Consider the following 25,739-nt stretch of genomic DNA (forward strand, 5'->3'; position numbering starts at 1 on the left):
AAAAGTTATAAAAAAGTGACAAAAACACATAAGGGAAATAAAAAGTGACGACAATGGCAAAGAGGAGAGAATGCATTTGGTTTTGGCGGGTGGTAAGAGGTCAAGTAATTTTAATTGTGAACATGAAATTTAGTTAAATATTGTGATAATTACAGAATAGCCTAAACTCTCAACAATTTATGTTTTTGAAAACCATCAGACTTTGAACACTTTGCACCATTTTTTTGACAGACAACACATCAACTATATTTTTGATAATGTAAATGCTATATTTCACAAACAATACATTGCCCACCTCTAGTCTTAACCCAAACATGTCCATAAAGTCCGCTCTGACTCTGAGTCTATTATCTGACCTTTATTTAACCAGGAAAGTTCCACTGGCCCCAAAGGGAAACCTATTGTACATGTTTTTTGTGGTAGGGGAAACCGGAGCAGACATGGGGAGAACCAGGTGGGAATCGAATCTGGGACCTTCTTGCTATGAGGCACGACCCAGTATTATTTTCTCATTAGAATGACCTGACAGACATGTGGAGGACGAGGAGCCGCTCTGAGCGACTCAGTGGCTTTAGTAAAGTCCAGATGTTGGTGATGTTTGAGGAACAGTTTGAGTCGAGTATTGCAGCTCTGTGAGGACACTCCTGATGTTTTATTGTTATATTAGTCTCTGACGCCCTGTTTGTTCTGATCTAATGAACTCTTCTCTGATTCTCAGCATCTACAACATGGATCCACCTGGACCTGGCCCCGGGTCTAAACCCAGACCTAAACCTGCTCTCAGCTCTGAGTCTCTGAGAAGTGACCGCTCCAAAGACGATCCTCCTGTCTTTAAAGAACCTCCTCCTGAAGACCAGAGGTAAGTCCCATTGACGAGATAGTGATACATGTGCAGGGCTGTCCCTGTCATTGGACAATGAATCAGGAACCGGTGGTCTCCTCGTGCAGGACCATTATCAGGGAAATTTATCAATTATCATGATCATCATCTTTATTTGTCCATATAAAGACACAAACAAAACAACACAACACAGATAAAAAGACATTATAAAAGAAAACTGTGTCAGTGCTTCCACAGAGCTGATGGTAACGTGTGGCACTGACATTAGGATTCACCGGCGTCCAAACAAACTGAGACTCATTTAAATGTTGCATAAACCTGGACATGAGTGTCATTGTCACACACTTACCTTGATTATTGCACTTTTGGTGAAAACACCCTTTTCTTCAGCGCAAATATGAAGCATACAAAGTTGCTTCTTAAAATCAATGACACAAACATTCCAACAACAACAAAACCTAAAAAAAACAACTAAAAATCAGATGAATCGCAGTGTGCTCGTAAAGTGTGTAAGTGGCAGAGAAGACAGACAACAAGGTCTGAGCTCTTCAAAAATATCTATTTAGTTCTGTCAAACAGTGTTGTTTTTGGCAGCCCTTTTAGTCTTAGTCTTAGTCTTAGTCTTTTGGACGAAAATGCTTTTAGGTTTAGTCACATTTTAGTCATTTCAAAATGTGATAGTTTTAGTCAGACGAAAATTAAAAAGGTTTTTGTCACGTTTTCGTCTGTTTCATTATAAGAAGTTATAATTAATTTCGATAAGTCTTGGAAATTGGGATAAATAGTAGCTTCTATTGGCTTTCTATAGCTTTTGACAAACAGTATGACACCACGAGAGGCACTGGCAGAAGTGGTCGGCCGACTGTGAACAGGACTTTTCCCAAAAGCGCCCGCTCTCCTCGTCCTCTGATCGTCGCTTTGAGATTTTATTTATTTTTTACCAACAGCGCTGTCTGCACATACAGTGCCTCTCGAAAGTATTCATACACCTTGAACTTTTGCACATTTTGTCATGTTTACAACCCTAAACATAAAGATTTTTTTTTTTTTTTTTACTGAACGTTCACACACAAGTAACAGACAACTGTGAAGTGAAAGCAAAATGATACATGATTCTGTTATTTTTTTTAAAATAGAAAAGTGAAAAGTGGGGCTTGCATAAGTATTCATACAGCATGAATGAATACTTTGTGGAACCCCCTTTTACTGCAATAATAGCACAAGTCTTTTGGGATCTGACTCTACAAGATTTGCACATGTAGAGACTGACATTTTAGCCCATTCCTCTTTACAAAACAACTCAAGCTCTGTCACATTAGAAGGAGAGCGTTTGTGAACAGCAGTTTTCAGATTATTCCACAGATTTTCAATAGGATTTAGGTCAGGACTTTGACTGGGCCATTCTAACACATTAATATGTTTTTATTGAACCATTCCATTGTAGATTTATCTTTGTGTTTAGGGTCATTGTCCTGCTGGAGGTGAATCTCCGCCCCAGCCTCAGTTCTCTTGTGACTCCAGCAGGTTTTCCTCCAAAATGTCTCTATATTTGGCTCCATCCATGTTCCCAACTATTCTCACAATCTTCCCAGTCCCCGCTGAGGAAAAGCAGCCCCACAGCATGATGCTCCCCCCCATATATTTGACACTGGGGATGGTGCACTCAGGACCATGAGCAGTGTCAGGTTTGCTCCATACATAACGTTTTGCATTTGGGCCAAATAGTTAAATTTTTGTCTCATCTGACCAAAGCTCCTTCTTCCACATGGAGCTGTATCCTCCATATGACTCTTAGCAAACTTCAAACGGGATTTTTTATGGCCTCCTTTCAATAATGGCTTTCTTCTTCCACTCGTCCGTGAAGGCCAGATTTGTGTAGATACGACTTATAGTTGTCCCATATACAGATTCCCCAGCTCAGCAGCAGGACTTCACAGCTCCTGCAGAGTTATCATGGGGCTCTTGGTTGTATTTCTGACCAGTGTCCTCCTTGTTCAGTTTGTTAGTTTAGGTGAACGACCACGCCTTGGTAAGTTGGCAGTGGTGCTTTACTCTTTCCATTTCCAAATGATGGATTGAACAGTTGCTCCAGGAGATGTTCAAATCTTGGGAAATCTTTGTATAACTTAACGCTGCTTTAAACTTCTCCACAGCTTTATCCCTGACCTCTCTGGTGCTCCTGGACCTTCATTATGCTGTTCAGTGACCAATACACTCCGACCACAGCTCTGAGGGCCTAAAAGAACAGCTGTACTTATACTGAGAGTAGATTACACACAGGTGGCCTCTATTTAACCGTTAGGCCAAGATGTGAACATTCTGCCGTCATTAGGAATGTTTTAAAGGCAATTTAATGCACTCAGAAAATGCTGTATGAATACTTATGCACGCCCCACTTTCACTTTTCTATTTTTTGAAAAATAACAGAATCATGTATCATTTCGCTTTCACTTCACAGTTGTCGGTTACTTGTGTGTGAACGTTCTGTAAAAAAATCAAAATAAAATCTTTATTTTTTGGGTTGTAAAAATGACAAAATGTGCAAAAGTTCAAGGTGTATGAATACTTTCGAGAGGCACTGTACGTAGCCGACCTCAACGTGCTTTCTGTGTTCATACGCCACGGTATTGAAAACTGAGAAACAATAAAGTCCCTGTGACCTGGATGTCAGACGCTCCGAGGAGGATGTACGCGAGCAGTGACCACACGCCACGGGGAGAGAGAGAGAAAGAGAGAGAGAGAGAAAGAGGCGCATCATGAGCATCACGGCGCCGCTCCGGGTCACGTTTACTGTGTGTTCTCTCACTCCGCGCACAAACTCTGTTTGTGAACGATCTGACCAAAAAATGTCTCCCATTTTTGTCTCGTCTCATTGACGTAAACTCGTAAACGTCTCGTCATGTTCTCGTCCCCAAAGAGCTCATTTTAGCTCGTCATCGTTACGTTACGTCATTAAAAAAAAGGGCGTCAACGAAAAGATAACGTTATCGTCTTCGTTGGTTTAAAAGTTTTGTCTAAGCTCAGGTAAGAACAGATCTCAGTGTGGAAGAACACTGGCCTGTTCCTTTAAGAATCTCTTTTTTAGGGGAGTTCTGGCCCCAAAGGGAAACCTATTGTACAGGATTTTTGTGGTAGGGGAAACCGGAGCAGACATGGGGAGAACCAGGTGGGAATCGAATCTGGTACCTTCTTGTTATCAGGCACGCCATCGCCCCAGTATTATTTTCTCATAAGAATGACCTGACAGACGTGTGGAGGACGAGGAGCCGCTCTGAGCGACTCAGTGGCTTTAGTAAAGTCCAGATGTTGGTGATGTTTGAGGAACAGTTTGAGTCGAGTATTGCAGCTCTGTGAGGACACTCCTGATGTTTTATTGTTATATTAGTCTCTAACGCCCTGTTTGTTCTGATCTAATGAACTCTTCTCTGATTCTCAGCATCTACAACATGGATCCACCTGGACCTGGCCCCGGGTCTAAACCCAGACCTAAACCTGCTCCCAGCTCTGTGTCTCTGAGAAGTGACCGCTCCAAAGACGATCCTCCTGTCTTTAGAGAACCTCCTCCTAAAGACCAGAGGTCAGTCCCATTGACGAGATAGTGATACATGTGCAGGGCTGTCCCTGTCATTGGACAATGAATCAGGAACCGGTGGTCTCATAGTGCAGGACCATTATCAGGGAAATTTATCAATTATCATGATCATCATCTTTATTTGTCAGACTCTAGGTCCATATAAAGACACAAACAAAACAACACAACACAGATAAAAAGACATTATAAAAGAAAACTGTGTCAGTGCTTCCACAGAGCTGATGGTAACGTGTGGCACTGACATTAGGATTCACCGGCGTCCAAACAAACTGAGACTCATTTAAATGTTGCATAAACCTGGACATGAAGTGTCATTGTCACACACTTACCTTGATTATTGCACTTTTGGTGAAAACACCCGTTTCTTCAGCGCAAATATGAAGCATACAAAGTTGCTTCTTAAAATCAATGACACAAACATTCCAACAACAACAAAACCTAAAAAAAACAACTAAAAATCAGATGAATCGCAGTGTGCTCGTAAAGTGTGTAAATCTAAGTTACCTATGTAACTATAGTTCTACGAAATGTGTGCGCCGCCCTTAGGCTGCGCTATTGCATATCTCTCGGAAGCGCCAGCTTCCCGCCCTGAGAGGATCAAAGAACTGACCGCTCCAATCATACTTGGGGTCCACTCACCCCTGACCCCTATAAAAGGGGGACTCTCCCTTCAATCGTCTCCTTTGAACTCAGCCATCGAAGAGAGGTCGTGCCTGCTGGGCCCGTAGCTAAGGGCGGCGCACACATTTCGTAGAACTATAGTTACATAGGTAACTTAGATTTCTACTTCAATTGTGTGCTTGCCCTTAGGCTGCGCTATTGCATAAAGCAACGCGCAGCCGTGGCCGACCAATGTACTCCCAGCAGGCATGGTCTCGCATGATTGGAGCAGGCCCGTGGCAACTCTATGCATCCCAGGGAGCGGCTCAACGCTCCCTAGGTAGCAGGGGCTCACGGGCAGGGTGAGGGGCAGCCGATAGCCGTTAACAACGCCAGAGCGCCTCACCCCGGAAAAGACAATCAGGGGACGCCTGCACGAGCCGCCTCTCCCAAGAGCGCTAGTGCAGACTCACCCCTGATAACACGGGTGTCCGAAGCCGCCTCTCCCAAGAGCGCTGGCACCCGAGGAAAAGATATGGTCCAGTTCGGCCAGGCCGCCTCTCCCAAGAGCGCCTGAGGCACCGAACCGACCATGCAGGAAAAACAGGAGCTCAGAAGCGTCTCTCCCAAGAGCGCAAGAGCACCAAGAAGGCCAAACCAATCCAGGTCATTCCCTCCCAAACCACCATAGGGTTGAGGGGGGGGAATTCATGACCGTCCATCACCCAAAACTGCGTGGGCAACTGAACCAGTAGCAACGTCCTGCAGATATGACTGCACAAACGTTGAAGAGGACGACCAAGAGGCTGCCATGCAGACCTCCTCAATCGAAGCGCCATGGAGCAGTGCCGTAGAAGCTGCAACCCCACGTGTGGAGTGTGCTCTGACCACTGCTGGCGGAGGGAGTCCTTGTGCCTTATATGCAGCGCGGATGGCAAGGCATATCCAGTGGGCCAATCTTTGGGAGGACAGCGGAGCACCCTTGTTTCTGACCCCAAAGCCCACGAACAATTGATCTGAGCGTCTGAAGCTGGCAGTCCACTCAAGATAGTGGCGTACCGCTCTGATCGGGCAAAGGCGGTTTCGCCGCTCATCCTCCGCCGACGCGTGCGGAGGGGGGAAGAAGGGCCTAATTCTGATCACCCTGGACCTGAAGGCGGACGTAATGACCTTCGGTTGAAAAGCCGGGTTGGGCCAGAGTTCCATCAACCCATCACCCTCAGGGAGTGACATGCAGGAAGAGTGCACAGAGAGTGCACAGAGATCACCCATCCTCTTAGCCGACGTTAGCGCTAAGAGGATCGCAGTCTTGTAGGACAGACAGTCCATCCCTGCCTGGCGAATGGGTTCAAACGGGGGCCCCGAGAGGCCCTCCAGTACTGTCTGAAGGTCCCAGGTCGGAACCGACCGGCGCACGGGCGGTCTAAGCCTACGAACGCCCTGAAGAAACCGCTTCACCAAGGGGTGACTGCGAGCAGTGTGGACTCCGAACCCCACATGCCCGGTAACGATGGCCGCCGCAAAAACCCCTAGGGTTGAGGCGGCCCTGCCTCTCTCCAGCAGACCCTGGAGAAAACTCAGTACATCCTGTATAGAACAGGATGTAGGGTCCAGGTCCCTCTCTGAGCACCAATCAGAGAAAAGACGCCAACGGACCCTGTAAGCCCTGGTCGTAGACGGGGCCCGAGCACCCTGAATTGTGGCAACAACTGAAGAGGGGAGGCCAAGGTTTAGCAACTTCCCCCGTTCAGCCTCCAGACCATCAGTCTGCGCCCCAGTACCGGACGGGACAGGAGGGCCCCCCCTGCCTGAGTCAGAGCGTCCGGTCTGTCTGGGAGGGGCCACGGATCCCCTTGTGCCATTGATACCACGTCGGGGTACCACCTGGCACTCGGACTGTCTGGGGCTATGAGCAGGATGAATGTGCCCTCTGTCCTCACTCTGTGAAGAAGAGGTGCAATGAGGCGCAGGGGCGGAAACGCGTAAAGCAGGCCGGACGGCCATGGTCGATGGGCCATGGCATCCACGCCGAGAGGAGGCCCATCTGTTGACCTGAGCGAGAACCAGAGTGGGCACTGTGCGTTCTCTGCATTGGCGAAAAGGTCGGCCACTGGTCTGCCGAACCGGAGCCACACCTCCGCTGCGACCTCCGGTGCCAGGCCCCATTCGTCCCGTAGGGCGCCCCCTCTGGACATCCTGTCCGCGCCGACATTGCGAGATCCGGGAATGTGGCGCGCTTTCAGAGAGGCCAGGCGGATGCTCGCCCAGTTGAGCACCTCCGCTGCCAGCCTGTGGAGAGCGGGGGACCTGGTCCCCCCCTGCCTGTTCAGGTAGGCCACCACTGTGGTGTTGTCCGACCGAACTAACACGTGGCGACCCTGCAGATGGGTGGCAAAGTGTAGGAGGACTTTCTGCACTGCCTCCATCTCTAGGAGGTTGATGTGTCTCAGAGACGGGGGCCAAACACCGCTCGCCGTGAGATGGCCCAGTACTCCGCCCCAGCCGGTCAGGGAGGCGTCTGTGAACACCTCCGTGTAATGGAGCACGTAGCCCATTTGGACCCCCCGATGGAGGCGCTCGGGGTCCAACCAGAATTCTACGTCGGACCTTGCGGCGGGGGACAACCGCACCCGCGTCAAGTCCCTCACACGGCGGGACTCGAGGCGTGAAAACCAGCATTGAAGGCCTCTCATATGCAGCAGACCCAGTTGAACCACCGGGTGGGCTGATGCCATCATGCCGAGCAGGGAGCGGATTCGCCGTGGTACAATCCGCGGACCATCCAACACCCGTAGACCCAGATCCAGAATCACCGACTGCCTTTCCAGGGAGAGGGAGGCCCTCATGCCCTTGGAATCCAAGCGCAAACCCAGATAGACCAATTCCTGGGTCGGAGCCAGTCGATTTTTTTTCCCGATTGACAACCAGCCCCAGCCGAGAAATGTGCCTCAGCACAGCGGCCGTGTGGGCTTCGGCCTCCAGTGGGGAGGAGGCCAAAATAAGCCAATCGTCGATGTAAGTCAGGATTCTGAGACCCTGACGGCGAAGCGGCTCCAGCGCTACCTCCACACACTTCGAGAAGGTGCGTGGGGCGAGGGAGTAGCCAAATGGGAGGCGGCAATACTCGTAGCATTTGTCCCCGACTGCGAACCGGAGAAACTTCCTGTGCGCTGGGACAATGGGGATGTGGAAGTATGCGTCCATTAGGTCCACTGAAGTCATCCAATCTCCGGGCCTGACGCATTGCAGCAGCTGCTGCACCGTGAGTGTGCGGAAAGGCCTCTTCACAATGTAGTGATTGAGAACCCGTAGGTCCAGAATGGGCCGCACACCGCCGCTCTTTTTGGGAACGAGGAAATACGGGGAATAAAACCCCATCCTCGCTCTGAGCGGCTCCACCTCTGCTATGGCGCCGCGCCGTAGCAGAGAAACCACTTCTCTTGTGAGCGCCGCTGTCTCGGCTGCGCTGCGTAACCTTGTCTTGAGGATACCGCGAAAGCCTGGAGGTCTCCGAGAGAATTGTTGAGCGTATCCCCTTCTGAGCGTTCTGTCCAGCCAGGGCGCTCTGAGGAGCCCTGTGTCTTTCCAGACCTGGTAAAACTCTGTCAGGGGCCGTACCACGACACTGAGTGAGAGTGGGTAAACGGGCCCGCCCACAGGCTCCGCTCTCGGCGGTGAGCCGCAGCGTGGGGGGCCCTGCCCGAAAGGGCTGACGCTCCCGGGAGAGAACAGACTCATCGGCCGAGAAAAGAGCGCGCTCAAATCTACGCTTCTTAGCGGGGATTAGAGAGCGCGTGGGGAGTGTAAGGGAAGAGGGTCTACACATAGACTTACACCGCTGCCCCGAGGCTTTTAGAGAAGCATGCTGACGAGCTGCAACATCATGGGGAGCTAACGTGCCTGACATGTCATATCGCCTTTTTCCTCTCCCGCTCCTCAGCGGCAGAGAGCGGGAGCGCGGAGACGAGCGCTGAGCAGAAGTATGAGAGCCAATCACAGGCCTTATTTTGCTCGAGCCCCCTCTTTCTTCCACGTTCGCTGTCTTATGTACAGTCGACCAATCACTGTCGAGGAACAGCGCATCACAGCTGGGTCTCGCTGTCAGAGCAGCAGTATGCCCACATTCACTCATGTGAGACAGTGCGCTCGCGGTAGCGATAGCCGCGGTGACACGAGGGATAGCTCCATCCGCAGCCCGAGTGCAAGAGTCAGAGCGCGTTACACACGCGTCCTTGACAGGCAGCGGAGCTGAGCGGCAAGGAGCGTTCAGCGGGGCCCCCTGAGCCCTGCTGTAACGGGCCGAGCGGCCTATATTCACGTCTTTAAATCCCCCTCTTCCTCCCCTGAAGCCCGGAGCTGGACGGCGGTCACGCCTCGGGCTGGGATCATCGCTGCGCCGACGATCCGGAACCTGGGGGCGTCGAGGAGCTGCACGTGAGGAGGACGCGGGGCCTCGACGAGGGGGGGATCTGCCGCTTCTTCTCCCTCGTTCGGAGCGCCGGCGTGAAACGGAGCCATGGTCACGCTGGGGACGGAAATGATGGGCCAGTTGAGCGGAGGCTTTAGCGGCGGTCTCCAGTCGGTCCACCATAGCCTGGATGCCAGGACCGAAGAGGGAGGACTGGTCGAGCGGCAAGCTCAGGAGACTGCGTTTGTCCGCCTCCTTCAGCGTGGACAAGCCCAGCCAAAGATGGCGGCAGCCGACCTGTGCTGCGCACATGGTCCGTCCACCGTCGAGGGCAAGAGCCTGTGACATGCGGGCGAAGGCCGCCATGGTGGTCTCCGCCTCCTCGAACTCTTCGCGGGACAGCTGGTCACGACCGCGGATGAGTTTGTCCAGAGAGGCGGTGAGCAGGGCCATATTGTTAGCTAACGCCACGACCTGTGCAGCGTTAGCGTAACAGCGGTTAAGGATGGAAGCTGTGAACCTATCCCGCTCTGAGGGAAGGTCCACTCTACCGCCGGGCCAGAGAGAAGAGGACGGGAGAAGGGACATTCTAATCCCGTCCTCGATGGTGGGGACGCTCTTCGGCTGGCCCCATCCTTCCACAGTGGCGTACACACCGTACGCTAGTGCCGGAGTGCGGGCAGAGTACGGACTGCCCCAGTCCCGCGTAGCGTAGTGGAGGAGGGAATCCACGCGAGGGGCAATGACCACCGGTCGCTGCCTGTCGCGGGTGTTGCCAAACAGGACGCGGAACCGATCCGCCGCTGGAGCTGGGGGCTGCGGAGGCATCGTCAGCTCCATTCGAGCCGCAGCTGAAGTGATGAGGCCCGGGAGACGATCCATGGGGTAACGCTCCCGCGGCTGCATCTCCTCGGAGAAAAGAGAGAGTGCGTCTTCATCAAAGAAGCGCTGCTCATCATCTTCATCGTCCGCAGCCCAGTCCCTTCTCGGGACAGGCGGAGGCGGCGGGCTCCGCTCCCGCGCCGGGGAGGCTGGAGCCGGGGAATCCCCGCTCGAAGTATCCGATTCCTGATCGGATAACTTTTGAGAGGCAGGGGCCAAAAAGGCGCGGCGACGCTCGCGCTCCTCCCGAGGGAGCGCGAGGCAAGCGGCACAGGAACCGTCATCTGCAGAGTGGCGCCGGCCCAGGCAGAGGAAGCAGCTACCGTGCTGATCCCCCGCGAGGAGCGGCGCCGTGCAGGACCCGCAAACCCGCTGCTTGACGCCGGAGGGCGACGGGGGTTCAAGCGAAGGTATGCGGTGAGTCATCTTCGTCAATTCTTGAAATCTTCGTCAATTCTAGAAGTCGAGAATCCAATTCAGAGCAAAGCTGAGAGAAAAAGGAGACGATTGAAGGGAGAGTCCCCCTTTTATAGGGGTCAGGGGTGAGTGGACCCCAAGTATGATTGGAGCGGTCAGTTCTTTGATCCTCTCAGGGCGGGAAGCTGGCGCTTCCGAGAGATATGCAATAGCGCAGCCTAAGGGCAAGCACACAATTGAAGTAGAAGTGGCAGAGAAGACAGACAACAAGGTCTGAGCTCTTCAAAAATGTCTATTTAGTTCTGTCAAACAGTGTTGTTTTTGGCAGCCCTTTTAGTCTTAGTCTTAGTCTTAGTCTTTTGGACGAAAATGCTTGTAGGTTTAGTCACATTTTAGTCATTTCAAAATGTGATAGTTTTAGTCAGACGAAAATTAAAAAGTTTTTTGTCACGTTTTCGTCTGTTTCATTATAAGAAGTTATAATTAATTTCGATAAGTCTTGGAAATTGGGATAAATAATAGCTTCTATTGGCTTTCTATAGCTTTTGACAAACAGATGACACCACGAGAGGCACTGGCAGAAGTGGTCGGCCAACTGTGAACAGGACTTTTCCCAAAAGCGCCCGCTCTCCTCGTCCTCTGATCATCGCTTTGAGATTTTATTTATTTTTTACCAACAGCGCTGTCTGCACATACAGTGCCTCTCGAAAGTATTCATACACCTTGAACTTTTGCACATTTTATCATGTTTACAACCCTAAACATAAAGATTATTATTTATTTTTTTTAACGTTCACACACAAGTAACAGACAACTGTGAAGTGAAAGCAAAATGATACATGATTCTGTTATTTTTCAAAAAATTGGGCGTGCATAAGTATTCATACAGCATGCATGAATACTTTGTGGAACCCCCTTTTACTGCAATAACAGCAGAAAGTCTTTTGGGGTCTGACTACAAGATTTGCACATGTAGAGACTGACATTTTAGCCCATTCCTCTTTACAAAACAACTCAAGCTCTGTCACATTAGAAGGAGAGCGTTTGTGAACAGCAGTTTTCAGATTATTCCACAGATTTTCAATAGGATTTAGGTCAGGACTTTGACTGGGCCATTCTAACACATTAATATGTTTTTATTGAACCATTCCATTGTAGATTTATCTTTGTGTTTAGGGTCATTGTCCTGCTGAAGGTGAATCTCCGCCCCAGCCTCAGTTCTCTTGTGACTCCAGCAGGTTTTCCTCCAAAATGTCTCTATATTTGGCTCCATCCATGTTCCCAACTATTCTTACAATCTCCCCAGTCCCCGCTGAGGAAAAGCAGCCCCACAGCATGATGCTCCCCCCCATATATTTGACACTGGGGATGGTGCACTCAGGACCATGAGCAGTGTCAGGTTTGCTCCATACATAACGTTTTGCATTTGGGCCAAAAAGTTCAATTTTTGTCTCATCTGACCAAAGCTCCTTCTTCCACATGGAGCTGTGTCCTCCATATGACTTCTAGCAAACTTCAAACGGGATTTTTTATGGCCTCCTTTCAATAATGGCTTTCTTCTTCCACTCGTCCATGAAGGCCAGATTTGTGTAGATACGACTTATGGTTGTCCCATGTACAGATTCCCTCAGCTCAGCGGCAGGACTTCACAGCTCCTGCAGAGTTATCATGGGGCTCTTGGTTGTATTTCTGACCAGTGTCCTCCTTGTTCAGTTTGTTAGTTTAGGTGAACGACCACGCCTTGGTAAGTTGGCAGTGGTGCTTTACTCTTTCCATTTCCAAATGATGGATTGAACAGTTGCTCCAGGAGATGTTTAAATCTTGGGAAATCTTTGTATAACTTAATGCTGTTTAAACTTCCCCACAGCTTTATCCCTGACCTCTCTGGTGCTCCTGGACCTTCATTATGCTGTTCAGTGACCAATACACTCCGACCACAGCTCTGAGGGCCTAAAAGAACAGCTGTACTTATACTGAGAGTAGATTACACACAGGTGGCCTCTATTTAACCGTTAGGCCAAGATGTGAACATTCTGCCGTCATTAGGAATGTTTTAAAGGCAATTTAATGCACTCAGAAAATGCTGTATGAATACTTATGCACGCCCCACTTTCACTTTTCTATTTTTTGAAAAATAACAGAATCATGTATCATTTCGCTTTCACTTCACAGTTGTCGGTTACTTGTGTGTGAACGTTCAGTAAAAAAATCAAAATAAAATCTTTATTTTTTGGGTTGTAAAAATGACAAAATGTGCAAAAGTTCAAGGTGTATGAATACTCACGAGAGACACTGTACGTAGCCGACCTCAACGTGCTTTCTGTGTTCATACGCCACGGTATTGAAAACTGAGAAACAATAAAGTCCCTGTGACCTGGATGTCAGACGCTCCGAGGAGGATGTACGCGAGCAGTGACCACACGCCACGGGGAGAGAGAGAGAAAGAGAGAGAGAGAGAAAGAGGCGCATCATGAGCATCACGGCGCCGCTCCGGGTCACGTTTACTGTGTGTTCTCTCACTCCGCGCACAAACTCTGTTTGTGAACGATCTGACCAAAAAATGTCTCCCATTTTTGTCTCGTCTCATTGACGTAAACTCGTAAACGTCTCGTCATGTTCTCGTCCCCAAAGAGCTCATTTTAGCTCGTCATCGTTACGTTACGTCATTAAAAAAAAGGGCGTCAACGAAAAGATAACGTTATCGTCTTCGTTGGTTTAAAAGTTTTGTCTAAGCTCAGGTAAGAACAGATCTCAGTGTGGAAGAACACTGGCCTGTTCCTTTAAGAATCTCTTTTTTAGGGGAGTTCTGGCCCCAAAGGGAAACCTATTGTACATGATTTTTGTGGTAGGGGAAACCGGAGCAGACATGGGGAGAACCAGGTGGGAATCGAATCTGGTACCTTCTTGTTATCAGGCACGCCATCGCCCCAGTATTATTTTCTCATTAGAATGACCTGACAGACGTGTGGAGGACGAGGAGCCGCTCTGAGCGACTCAGTGGCTTTAGTAAAGTCCAGATGTTGGTGATGTTTGAGGAACAGTTTTAGTCTAGTGTTGCAGCTCTGTGAGGACACTCCTGATGTTTTATTGTTATATTAGTCTCTGACGCCCTGTTTGTTCTGATCTAATGAACTCTTCTCTGATTCTCAGCATCTACAACATGGATCCACCTGGACCTGGCCCCGGGTCTAAACCCAGACCTAAACCTGCTCTCAGCTCTGAGTCTCTGAGAAGTGACCGCTCCAAAGACGATCCTCCTGTCTTTAGAGAACCTCCTCCTAAAGACCAGAGGTCAGTCCCATTGACGAGATAGTGATACATGTGCAGGGCTGTCCCTGTCATTGGACAATGAATCAGGAACCGGTGGCCTCATAGTGCAGGACCATTATCAGGGAAATTTATCAATTATCATGATCATCATCTTTATTTGTCCATATAAAGACACAAACAAAACAACACAACACAGATAAAAAGACATTATAAAAGAAAACTGTGTCAGTGCTTCCACAGAGCTGACGGTGACGTGTGGCACTGACATTAGGATTCACCGGCGTCCAAACAAACTGAGACTCATTTAAATGTTGCATAAACCTGGACAGGAAGTGTCATTGTCACACACTTACCTTGATTATTGCACTTTTGGTGAAAACACCCTTTTCTTCAGCGCAAATATGAAGCATAAAAAGTTGCTTCTTAAAATCAATGACACAAACATTCCAACAACAACAAAAAAAGTAAAGTGTGTAAGTGGCAGAGACGACAGACAACAAGGTCTGAGCTCTTCAGAAATATCTATTTAGTTCAGTCAAATTTGGTTTAAAAGTTTTATCAACAGTCAACGGGCTCTTCTTCTGATTCCCAGCACCTACATGGATGTACATGGACCTGGACCCAGGTCCAAACCCAGACCTAAACCTGCTCTCAGCTTTGAGTCTCTGAAAAGTCACCGCTCCAAAGACGACCCTCCTGTCTTTAGAATACATCCTCCTGAAGACCAGAGGTAAGTCCTGCTCATTCTGAACTGGTCTAGCCCAGTATGCACAGCCTACACTCCATTATTTAGTCCTGGTCTGCAGCTTCAACAGTAACATGACTCATTACACAGCACCAGCCAGGACTCCAGAGTGAGACCAGTTTGGATGGACTCGTCCGCATTAAAAAAACTGGGTGCAATAAGGTCGCATTCACAGAGACATGTTGGTTTTTCTTGTGACATGTTTTAACAGGGCAGTGACAGTAACTGCGATTTGAACGTACAGATCTTTTTATGTACGAGGTGGGAGCATAAATGAGCTGACACACGCACAGCCGGATTTAAGCAAAATGGGCCCCAGGGCTTAAGTTTTTTCAGGGCCCCCCATAATTAATCAATATTTATTTATATAGTGCTTTAACAACATCTGTACATACTGTATGTCTGTTGGATTTCTCTCTCTACAATTAAACGATATATTAATGATGTTTTATTTTTTATTTGAACATGCAGAAGTAACTTCTAAAACATAGTACTAGTAATAAAAAATGACTCTTGCATTCAAAGCAAGAGACATGGCGGAAGTAAGGTGCGGCAGCTCGGCAGGTGCTGCTGTCACTCTCACAAAACCATCACGGAAACCGCTGGATCTCCCTCCTATACTACTCTGGCTATGCCCAGAATGGCACCTCGTTCATAAAAATAGAACAACGCAGGTTCTCCTGCGTAAAATGACCGTGGGCCGTTACATGCTGGCTATCATCATCATGCAGCTGTATGGAAACTGCTCCGTGGCTGATAGAGAACGTACGGGTCGTGCGCAGGACCGTCTGGCCCCGCCTAACTTGGTGGAGCAGCATGCAGTCATGGATGGCCTGCAACACGCCGTGCCGCTGGATCTATGGAGCCAATTTACAATATTCACCCATGTATTGGATAAAGGGAAAGCTATTACGCCAAGGACGGAGCGCGGATCGTCCAGAGAAGAAGGTGAAACCCTGCTTTGCATTGTTCTACTCTTGTGTGGGGACGTTCACTTAAACCCTGGACCTGTGGACTTGCCCGTGGCTTCACAACAGCAACAGGTAAACGCAACACCCACGCTGAGTGTTCCGGTGGTTTACTCTGACACTGCTCCCACACGAGATGACATCACAACAAACCGCTTGCCTGGGATACAGACTGCGCTTTCCTCCCTATGCATAAGCGCACATCGAACCCGAGTGGCTCTAAAACAACAACGAATAAAACTCTTTCAAACTGTCAATCATGTGCGCGTGCTGTGGAACCCGGCCCCAAAACCGAAGGGTGTCTTTGGAGGGCACTTAAATATACGAAGCATTGCCTCAAAGACTGAGCAATCGAGCGCCTGCTAACGGACTCTAACCTGGACTATTTATGTCTAAGCGAAACGTGGTTATGTCCCTCAACCCCGTTATCTGTATGTACCGTCCCAGGCTACAACGTGTATGGACGGGATAGAGAAAAGGGAAAAGGGGGAGGTGTTTTGATGTACGTGAAAGAAAATCTTCAAAGCGAGGAAATAGACCCCACCAAGCATAAACTTGAATGCGTGGGGGCTACTATTACACTCTCTCCTGAAATGTCTTTTGTAATTATTGCTGTCTATCGCCCCCCTAGTGCCTCTAACGATTTTTATCCTGAATTGCTCAAAAAGTTTTAGGGCAAAGAAATCCTACTCCTTGGAGACTTCAATCTAAATTGGTGTGACATGGCTCGTAAAAAAAAACTGAAGGACATAACGAAAACCTATCAAATGACTCAAATGATAAATAAACCTACCAGAATAACGAAAACGTCTCAAACACAAATAGATTTAATCTTTACAAACAAACCTGAAAGGATAATAAAAACCTACAATCTAATTACTGGCCTATCTGACCATAACCTCACATTAGTAGCGAGAAAACTGAATAAAACTAGACACAAGTACCAAGAAGGGAATAATAGTATGTCGTTTGTAACCCACGTCTCCTAATGCCATGATGTAACCGCGGCCCTCCGCCACAAGTGGCGCTATCATAAAAGTGCCTGACGGCCATCACTTCCGAGTCAGCCCCACTGCTCCCGCTGTGACCGACTACGCACTGCTGCATGATACAGACCACCAAAAGAACCGTCCCAAACCTTCGTAAACCGTAAGAAATCATCCCGAAAGTCGACGGTCAGGTTTTTTTTTCTGAGCGCCCTGCCCCAGGAATTCCTCTGCTAGAGGTGGCGAGCTGAAACGAACCGACACTGGTAGGAACTTATCATTCCTCTTCTGTTGCCTCCGCTGGACACTTTTTGTTGGATTATTACTTTTTTCTATTTTTCTCCCTTTTTGAACTCTGAACTTTCCTGGACAAGGATCGGTACTCTGAACTTTGCGTTTGGATAAAAGGATTGTAAACCAAACTAAATAGTGCGTTTTGGAAGAAAAACGTATGAACTGAACTCTAAAAACAAGAGCTAAAACCAGACTATTTGACCAAAGGTCATAAGGGTTTTTTAGATATTTTTTTCCCCTTATTGTCGTCGTTGTGCACTTTAAACAAGGCCTTATTTATATTTATTTGTTACTGTGTGTTACTATTTTTCTTTTGCTTGAATATACGTCACTTCAAATCTTATTTCTGTGCATCGTGTTCATCATTTCCCCCAAGCTCCTATAACGAACCTGTTTTTTCTGTTCAGTCATATTCCGTCCGTTGCAATACAAGTCCTAACCTTATTACATATTAATTAAGCGTTACACGTTCATACCTCAAAAAGACCTTCCCCTTTTAGATAATGATATAAAGTTAACTAATTGGAATTCCATCATTGAAAATAAATCGTGTGAACAAGCATCTTAACAAGATCTCATATTAAAATACACAAGAAAGAAGCAAAGGAAACAGCTCCAAAAACAGAGTTTTTATGGTTTAATGGAGAACTCTGGGATTTAATGAAAAAAAGAGATGCCACTCTGAAAAAGTTCATAAAAAGCGGACTGTCAATTGACCACCTACTATACAAAGGCCTAAGAAATAGAGTTACAGCACTGACTGGAAAAGCCAAAGTCACCTTCTTCCTTAACCTATTTAAGGAAGCAAAAGGAAATAGTAAGTTATTTTGGAGAAATATTGACAAGCTCCTAGTCAATGAAGCAATGCTCTTTACACTGAAACCTGTAAATGAAGAAACAGTTGTAAGAGTTATTGATAAATGAAATAACAGTAAAGCTAAAGATATTTATGGGATGGATAGCCTGTTTTTAAAAAAGCACAAGGACATACTTTGTTCACCTCTTGCAAAAGCAATAAATAAATCTATAAGTGACAGCACATTTCCTGCCGCACTGAAAACCGGCATCATTACACCTGTCCATGAGTCAGGTGACAAACTGGAGGTCAGTAATTACCGCTCCCTCAGCATCGTCCCCACTATCTCCAAAATGTATGAAAAGGTTATAGCAGAACAGCTAACTGAACACATTGACAGCAATGCGTTCTTAAACCCTCCCCAATTTGGTTTTAGGAGTAAATACTCCACAGAAGCCGCCTGCTGCTACTTTATTGAGGAAATTAAATCCAGCCTCGACCAAGGAGGTGTGGTGGGCGCGGTGTTCCTTGACCTCCGTAGGGCTTTTGACACAGTCAGCCACGATGTTCTCCTTAACAAAATGAGACACTATCAACTCTCTAATCAGACAATAAACTGGATCAGAGCGTAGCTCAGTGGCAGACAACAGTGTGTGAGAATAAAAACCACTCTTTCTCCACCTAAAGATTACAACACGGGAGTGCCGCAAGGCTCCATCTTTGGACCTTTGCTTTTTAGTGTTTACATCAACGACCTCCCCTCTGTCTGCTCGGCCAATGTAATCATGTACGCAGACGATACAGTACTGTTCTCTCATGGAAAAAATGAAAGTGAGGTGGTAACAAAATTAACTGATCAAATGCAAAAAGTATCTGACTGGCTGAGTCAAAACATTAAATACTGACAAAACAGTCGCAATGTATTTTACAAATAGAGGTAAACGTATATATTATTAGGCGTAACCCTGGACCCAACTCTGACTTTCAAAAATTATGTAAAAACACTTTGAAACACACTGAAATTCTTTAAAATTTAACTTGTCCAACTTTCGATACATACGGAGGTCCCTTACCACAGAGGCGTCCCATTTGTACCTGAACTCCATGATCCTGTCACATTTTATGTATTGTATATCGAGTTGGTCACAGGGCTGTAAAACGGTTCTGGGGCCTCTTGAATCATTATATAAATATGCACTCAAGATCCATGATAAGAAACCCAGGCGTTATCACCATGGTCAAATACTAAATAAGTCTGGAATTCTGAATTTTACAAACCTAATATTCTACTCTAATGTTTGCTTGCTTTTTAAAATGATCCATGGAGTCACTGCACCCCCTCTGAGAAAATGTATAACTTTATGTACTGATAAAATGACTCGAGCTACTCGATCCACTTCTAGAGGAGAATGCAGCGTCCCAACATGTAAAACTGCCTTCGCTAAATCTGCTTTCTCTGTGACCGCAATGGGTCAGTGGAACACACGCCAACAGAGATTATTGCAAGTACGACATTCAAAAGTTTTGCGCATTTGACTAAAAAATGGCTTCTAGAAAAACAAACTTGCACCCATAATCTGCAACGTCATGTGGGAGCGACCGTTCACCTAGAAAAAGGACCGGTAGAAAATGTTCAGAGTTAGACCTGGTTTAGTCCTGGTTTAGTCCTGGTGTGAGCTGTAGATGGTGAGTCCTCAGGAGGTCTGTGGAGGAGCTTCTTGTGAGTCTAAATGAGTCCAAAGGCGGCTGCAGTGGTCTCTGCTCAGTCTCTAATGTCTGTTTGTTGGTTCACAGGGAGCCAGGCCCAAAGGAGCAGCTGGACGCCATATTCACGGTGAGTAGCCACGACTGCAGCATGTGTGGGGTTCTCTGTGGGGCTCCTCAGGTCCTCTCTTTGACTGAAACTCTTTAAATCTGATTCTATTCCAGCGTCTGGAGGAGGACATCCTGACGTTTGTCAAAGAGCAGCTGCAGAGGCTCCACAGGCTCCTGGTCTCAGAGTACCCAGAGAGTAGCTCAGAGAGTGAGGAGGAGCAGAGCAGCAGAGAGGCTGTGCTGAACATCACCCTGGACTTCCTGAGGAGGATGAAGCAGGAGCAGCTGGCCGAGCGTCTGAGCTCCAGTAAGAACTCTTCCACATCTACATAACTTTAATAACTTATATTTGAGTTTGTGTCCAGTGAAGAGTTCACTGTTGTCTCTGTCTTTATTCAGGGAGTTCTGTTGGAGTTTGCAGAGATAAACTGAAGAGTCATCTGCAGCAGAGGTTCAGCTTTGTGTTTGAGGGCGTGGCTAAAGCAGGAAACTCCGCCCCCCTGCACCAGATCTACACAGAGCTCCACATCACAGAGGGAGGGGCCTCAGAGGTCAACCAGGAACATGAGGTCAGACACATCGAGACGGCGTCCAGGAAACCAGGAGCTACAGAGACCAGCATCACATGTGAAGACCTGTTTAAAGGCCCCGCCCACAGACAGCAGCCAATCAGAGCAGAGGAGACTGAGGATCGACCAATCAGAGCAGAGCTGACAGAGGAGGGACCAATCAGGACGGTGCTGACGAAGGGCGTGGCCGGCGTGGGGAAAACAGTACTGACTCACAAGGTGAGTCTGGACTGGGCTGAAGGCAGAGCCCACCAGGACGTCCAGCTGCTGTTCCCCTTCACTTTCAGAGAGCTCAATGTGCTCAGAGACACAGAGTACAGCCTGGTGGAGCTGCTGCACCACTTCTTCAGTCAAACCAAAGGTCTCTGCAGCTTTCAGCAGCTCCAGGTGCTCTTCATCTTTGACGGTCTGGACGAGTGCAGACTTCCTCTGGACTTCAGCCGGACCCGGGTCCTGACGGAGCCCACAGAGAGCGCCTCAGTGGAGGAGCTGCTGGTGAACCTCATCAGGGGGAGCCTGCTTCCCTCCGCTCGCCTCTGGATAACCACACGGCCCGCGGCGGCCAATCAGATCCCTGCTGAGTGCGTCTCCATGGTGACAGAGGTGCGAGGGTTCAGCGACCCACAGAAGGAGCAGTTCTTCAGGAAGAGGTTCAGAGACGAGCAGCAGGCCACAGACATCATCTCCCACATCAAGAGCATCCGCAGCCTGTACATCATGTGTGGCATCCCAGTCTTCAGCTGGATCCTCTCCACAGTCCTGCTCCATCTGATGGAGACCAGAGAGAGAGGAGAGCTGCCCCGCACCCTCACCCAGATGTACATCCACCTCCTGGTGGTCCAGGCCAAAGTCAAGAACATCAAGTATCATGAGGGATCTGGGACAGACCTTCACTGGACTCCAGAGACCTGGGAGATGGTGCGGTCTCTGGGAAAACTGGCCTTTGAGCAGCTGCAGAAAGGAAACCTGATCTTCTACGAGAGTGACCTGAGCGAGTGTGGGCTGGACGCTGCAGCCGCCTCAGTGTACTCCGGAGTCTTCACACAGGTCTTTAGAGAGGAGCCAGGCCTGTACCAGGACAAGGTCTACTGCTTCATCCATCTGAGTGTGCAGGAGTTTCTGGCTGCTCTTCACGTCCATGAGACCTTCTTCAGCTCTGGGGAGAACCTGCTGTTCTCACCACACTCCTCTGAGAGCCGTAAGTCCTTCTACCGCTCTGCTGTGGACCGGGCCTTACAGAGTCCAAACGGACACCTGGACCTGTTCCTGCGCTTCCTCCTGGGGCTGTCTCTGCCGACCAATCAGAGCCTGCTGCCAGGTCAGCTGACTCACACAGGAAGTGACTCGACCAATCAGGAGACAGTAAAATACATCAAACAGAAGCTGAATGAAGAGGGTCTGTCTGCAGAGAGGAGCCTGAACCTGCTCCACTGTCTGAACGAACTGAACGACCACAGTCTGGAGGAGGAGATACAGAGATACATGAGAGAAGGACGTCTCTCCTGGTTATATACTCCTGCTCAGTGGTCTGCTCTGTCCTTCCTCTTACTGTCCTCAGACTCAGACCTGGAGGAGTTTGACCTCAGGAAATACCTGCGCTCAGAGACGATTCTCCTGAAGCTGCTGCCGGTCGTCAAAGCCTCCACCAAAGCCATGTGAGTCCAGACTGTATTTAAACACTTGTGTCTTGGCTCTCGTCTCTAATCGTCCTCTCTGTCCTCAGTCTGAGCGGCTGTGGCCTGTCTCCTCTCAGCTGTGCTCCTCTGGCCTCAGTCCTCAGCTCCTCCAGTCTGACTCACCTGGATCTCAGTAACAACGACCTCCAGGACTCAGGAGTGGAGCTGCTGTGTTCTGGACTGAAGAGCGCCCCCTGCAGACTGCACACCCTCAGGTGAGACGCTCCCATGATGCACTCTGTCTCTGTGTCCACATTAGAGGCTAATGCTGTGTGTCTTTAGTCTGTCTGGATGTCTGGTCTCAGAGAGGGGCGGAGCTTCTCTGGCCTCAGCTCTGAGCTCCGCCCCCTCCCACCTGAGAGAGTTAGACCTAAGCTACAACCATCCAGGACCCTCCGCCGAGCTCCTGACCGCTCTACGGGCCCCTCAGGGGCCCCTGCTCTCTCTCAGGTGAGCCCCCCCTGGACTCTCTCAGGGTCTTGTCTCTGGTCCATGGTTGGTCCAGGTCTGGTCTGGTCTACAGTAAACTGGACTTGTGTGTTTCAGGCTGGATCCTGCTGGAGAACAGTGGATGGTCCCAAGTCTGAGGAAATGTGAGTCTGTGGTTCATTAATATAATGGAAACTTCAACTTCATCAGGTTTATTCAAAGAGGAACAAAGTTATCGCTTCAGTGGGTAGAAAAAATTAAAAAGGTCAGGTGCTCTTCAGGATCAAGAAAAGGCACTCCGATACCTAAATGACGAATGTCGGCATGTCCCACAAATAAAGGACTTTAAGGTATCGGTGCCTCAGATTTTTTCCTTTCTTTGTGATTAATCAGGTTTATGTTATCTGTTTTAGAGGGAAAACAATCTGCTTAAAACATCTACTGCTTAGTACATAATGAAAAACAAACATGAAACTGCTGTTCATTTTCACAGGAACAGGAAGTGATGTCATGAGTTGTGTTTGTTTCCTCAGATTCCTGTGAGTTTTCTCTGGATCCAAACTCAGCTCAGAGGAGCCTCCTTCTGTCTGAGGACAAACGGACTGTGACCAGAGTGAGAGAGGAGCAGCAGTATCCAGATCATAAGGACAGGTTCATGGACCTGCCTCAGGTCCTGAGCTCCACTGGCCTGAGGGGGCGCTGTTACTGGGAGGTGCAGTGGAGCGGGTGGGGGGCTGAAATAGCAGTGAGTTACAGAGGAATCAGACGGAGAGGAGACAGAGAGGAGAGTGAGTTTGGAAACAATGATCAGTCCTGGAGGCTGAGGATCCTTGGTGGAGTTTACTCTGTCTGTCACAACAAGAGAGAAACAGACATCCTCCCCTCCTCCTCCTCTTCTCGCTCAGGTGTAGTGGGCGTGTTCCTGGACTCTGAGGCTGGAGCTCTGTCCTTCTATGAGGTCGGCTCTGGTGGAAAACTGTTCCACATTTACACCTTCACCTCCTCCTTCACTGAGCCTCTGTTTCCTGGGTTTGGGCTGTGGAGTGACCGCTACTCTGTGTCTGTGTTAGATCTGAGGAGAGCGCCCCCTGGTGGACCTCTGTGATTGAACTCTTTTATGACTTGATGTCTGTGTAGGCTCTCATCCATCTTCAATGAGGGTTCTCGAGTCTACAATCAAACAAATAATCAAAACAATAATCAGCGCATAGTTCATTTCTCCAGACTTGCAAACGTCCCATCAAACAGAGGGAAGAGAACTGGACCAAACTGAGAACCTTTTTAGACAAAAACTTCCATCCATTTTCTTGCTTTATCCGGGGCCGGGTCGCGGGGGCAGCAGTCTCAGCAGAGATGCCCAAACTTCCCGGTCCACACCCACCTCCTCCAGCTGTTCTGACCCCGAGGCGACACCAGGCCAGCTCGGAGACATAGTCCCACCACCGTGTCTTCCACGAGGCCTTGTCCCACTAGGACATGCCTGGAACACCTCCCGCGGGAGGCGACCAGGAGGCATCCGGAACAGATGCCCGAGCCACCTCAGCTGCTCCTTTCGACGTGAAGGAGCAGCGACTCTACTCTGAGCTCCTCTCGGGTAACTGAGCTCCTCACCCGATCTCGAAGGGTGTGCCCAGCCACCCTGCAAAGGAAACTCATTTCTGCCGCTTGTATTCGCGATCTCGTCCTTTCGGTCATGACCCAAATCTCATGACCATAGGTGAGGGTGGGAACGTAGATCGATCGGTAAATCGAGAGCTTTGCCTCGACTCAAAGACAAAAACTTAAAAAAAAAAATTCTAAATGTCGTCAGTATCGGACAAACTTGTACAGTACAAAACCTTTCATAAAAATAATAATACATAAGTCTTATATAGCGCTTTTCGGGGGACACAAAGACGCTTTACAGATGAGACGAACAAACAAAGATGGCAGAGCTGTTGTATGTTGTAGGTGAGCTGAAGCAAGGTTGTTGAGGGCTTTGTAGGTGATGAGCAGAACTTTATAGTGGATGCGCTGTTGTAGGGGGAGCCAGTGAAGCTGTTGGAGGACGGGGGTGATGTTTTCTCTGGAGCGGGTGTGGGTGAGCAGGTGGGCGGAGCAGAGTTTTGAACATATTGCAGTTTTTGTAAATCAGAGGAGGGAACACCGTACAGGAGGCTATTGCAGTAGTCGAGTCTGGATGTGATAAATGCGTGGATCAGAGTTTCAGCAGCAGATGTGGAGAGGGTGGGGCGGGGCGGAGGCGAGCGATGTTACGGAGGTGGAAAAAGGCAGTTTCGGTGATCTGGCGGATGTGGGGCTTGAATGTGAGTGTGGGGTCGAAAATGAAACCAAGATTCATCCACGATTTTCCGATACATTCAAATTTAATGCCAGTTCGAATCAAATTCAATACTTCAATTAATGGCACTTTTATGATGACAATTTAATGCCCTACCTCAAATGCCACAAACACGGAAAAAAGTCCACACATGTACACAATGTTCAAGCAAAGCCACAAGTGATCGGATTCGACGGTTTGAATCCAATTTAATCCTTCTGGGCTACATCTAAGGCCTTGGTTTTGGCACAGTTCATTGTGTGGATATAACCCTATAACCCTATAAAGAACTGCTCTTGCTTCGAAGGCACCTGTGTTAGCGGCTTAGGCTAGCAGCCACTTATATAACACACTTATGGCACAAGCACCATCTACAGGAACAATGAAAAAAGTAACCAAAAGAGTTGCTAATAAACGGGTCCACATATTCAAACCTTGATGTTGTAAGTACATAGTCCATATCCCACAAGTTATTTGACAGTCCTTGGTCGTTCAAAAAGCGAATGATTGGGGACCACATGGTGTTGTAAACATCGAATGTTACATTTTGCTCAAAGCAAATGTGTTCGAGCGTGGCCACTAAAGTCATTTCTTTAAACCAATCGTTAACTGATGGAGACGATGCCGATTTACAATTGCAAAGGATTCGTTTTTTTTGCTGCAGCCATCCCAGTCATTAGAATGCATTTTACAAGGCCAGGTAATGATTTGAAGCCATTGACACAGCCCGATACTGCTATGAAGGAATCAGGGACGATCTCCACCCTGTGGTTTGTGTGGAACCACTGGAATATATCCCAAATGTTTGTAAAGCAGGGCAAGGCCAAAACAGATGAGCTCGTGAACCATTAGTGACACATTACATGGGTCACACATCACCAGGGCTGGACTCATAACTACGAGTTTGACGGATCAATCCTGACCCCCACCCAATAGGAAGGACATAAATCAGCATCTACGGAGTGACTGATTTTATAGAAGGCTGGTCTTGACCCAAAAGTCCCGAGACGATTTTTTCAGCCAGTCCAACCCTCTCTGACTACTCTCACTGACACAGAACCAAACATTTTGTTCAATTTGACCTTGGAATAATGCAATCTACAGATTACCTTAAATTGAATTAACCTAAAT

At 48.3% G+C, this 25,739-nt stretch overlaps 1 protein-coding gene across 1 annotated transcript; it reads left to right on the top strand.

Annotated features, from left to right (window-relative positions):
- Positions 1-4,287: 4,287 nt before the first annotated feature.
- Positions 4,288-23,911, top strand: LOC306966294 (NLR family CARD domain-containing protein 3-like; the record flags this gene model as incomplete). Its single annotated transcript, XM_079561005.1, has 9 exons — positions 4,288-4,418; positions 13,891-14,031; positions 19,594-19,633; positions 19,729-19,921; positions 20,014-21,838; positions 21,907-22,074; positions 22,142-22,309; positions 22,406-22,452; positions 22,822-23,911. The coding sequence occupies 9 exons, from the start codon at positions 4,288-4,290 to the stop codon at positions 23,391-23,393; spliced, it is 3,285 nt and encodes a 1,094-aa protein (XP_079417131.1). The 3' UTR covers positions 23,394-23,911.
- Positions 23,912-25,739: the final 1,828 nt, after the last annotated feature.

Source organism: Gobius niger, assembly GCF_951799975.1.
Source record: "Gobius niger genome assembly, chromosome: 8".
NCBI classification, from domain to species: domain Eukaryota; kingdom Metazoa; phylum Chordata; class Actinopteri; order Gobiiformes; family Gobiidae; genus Gobius; species Gobius niger.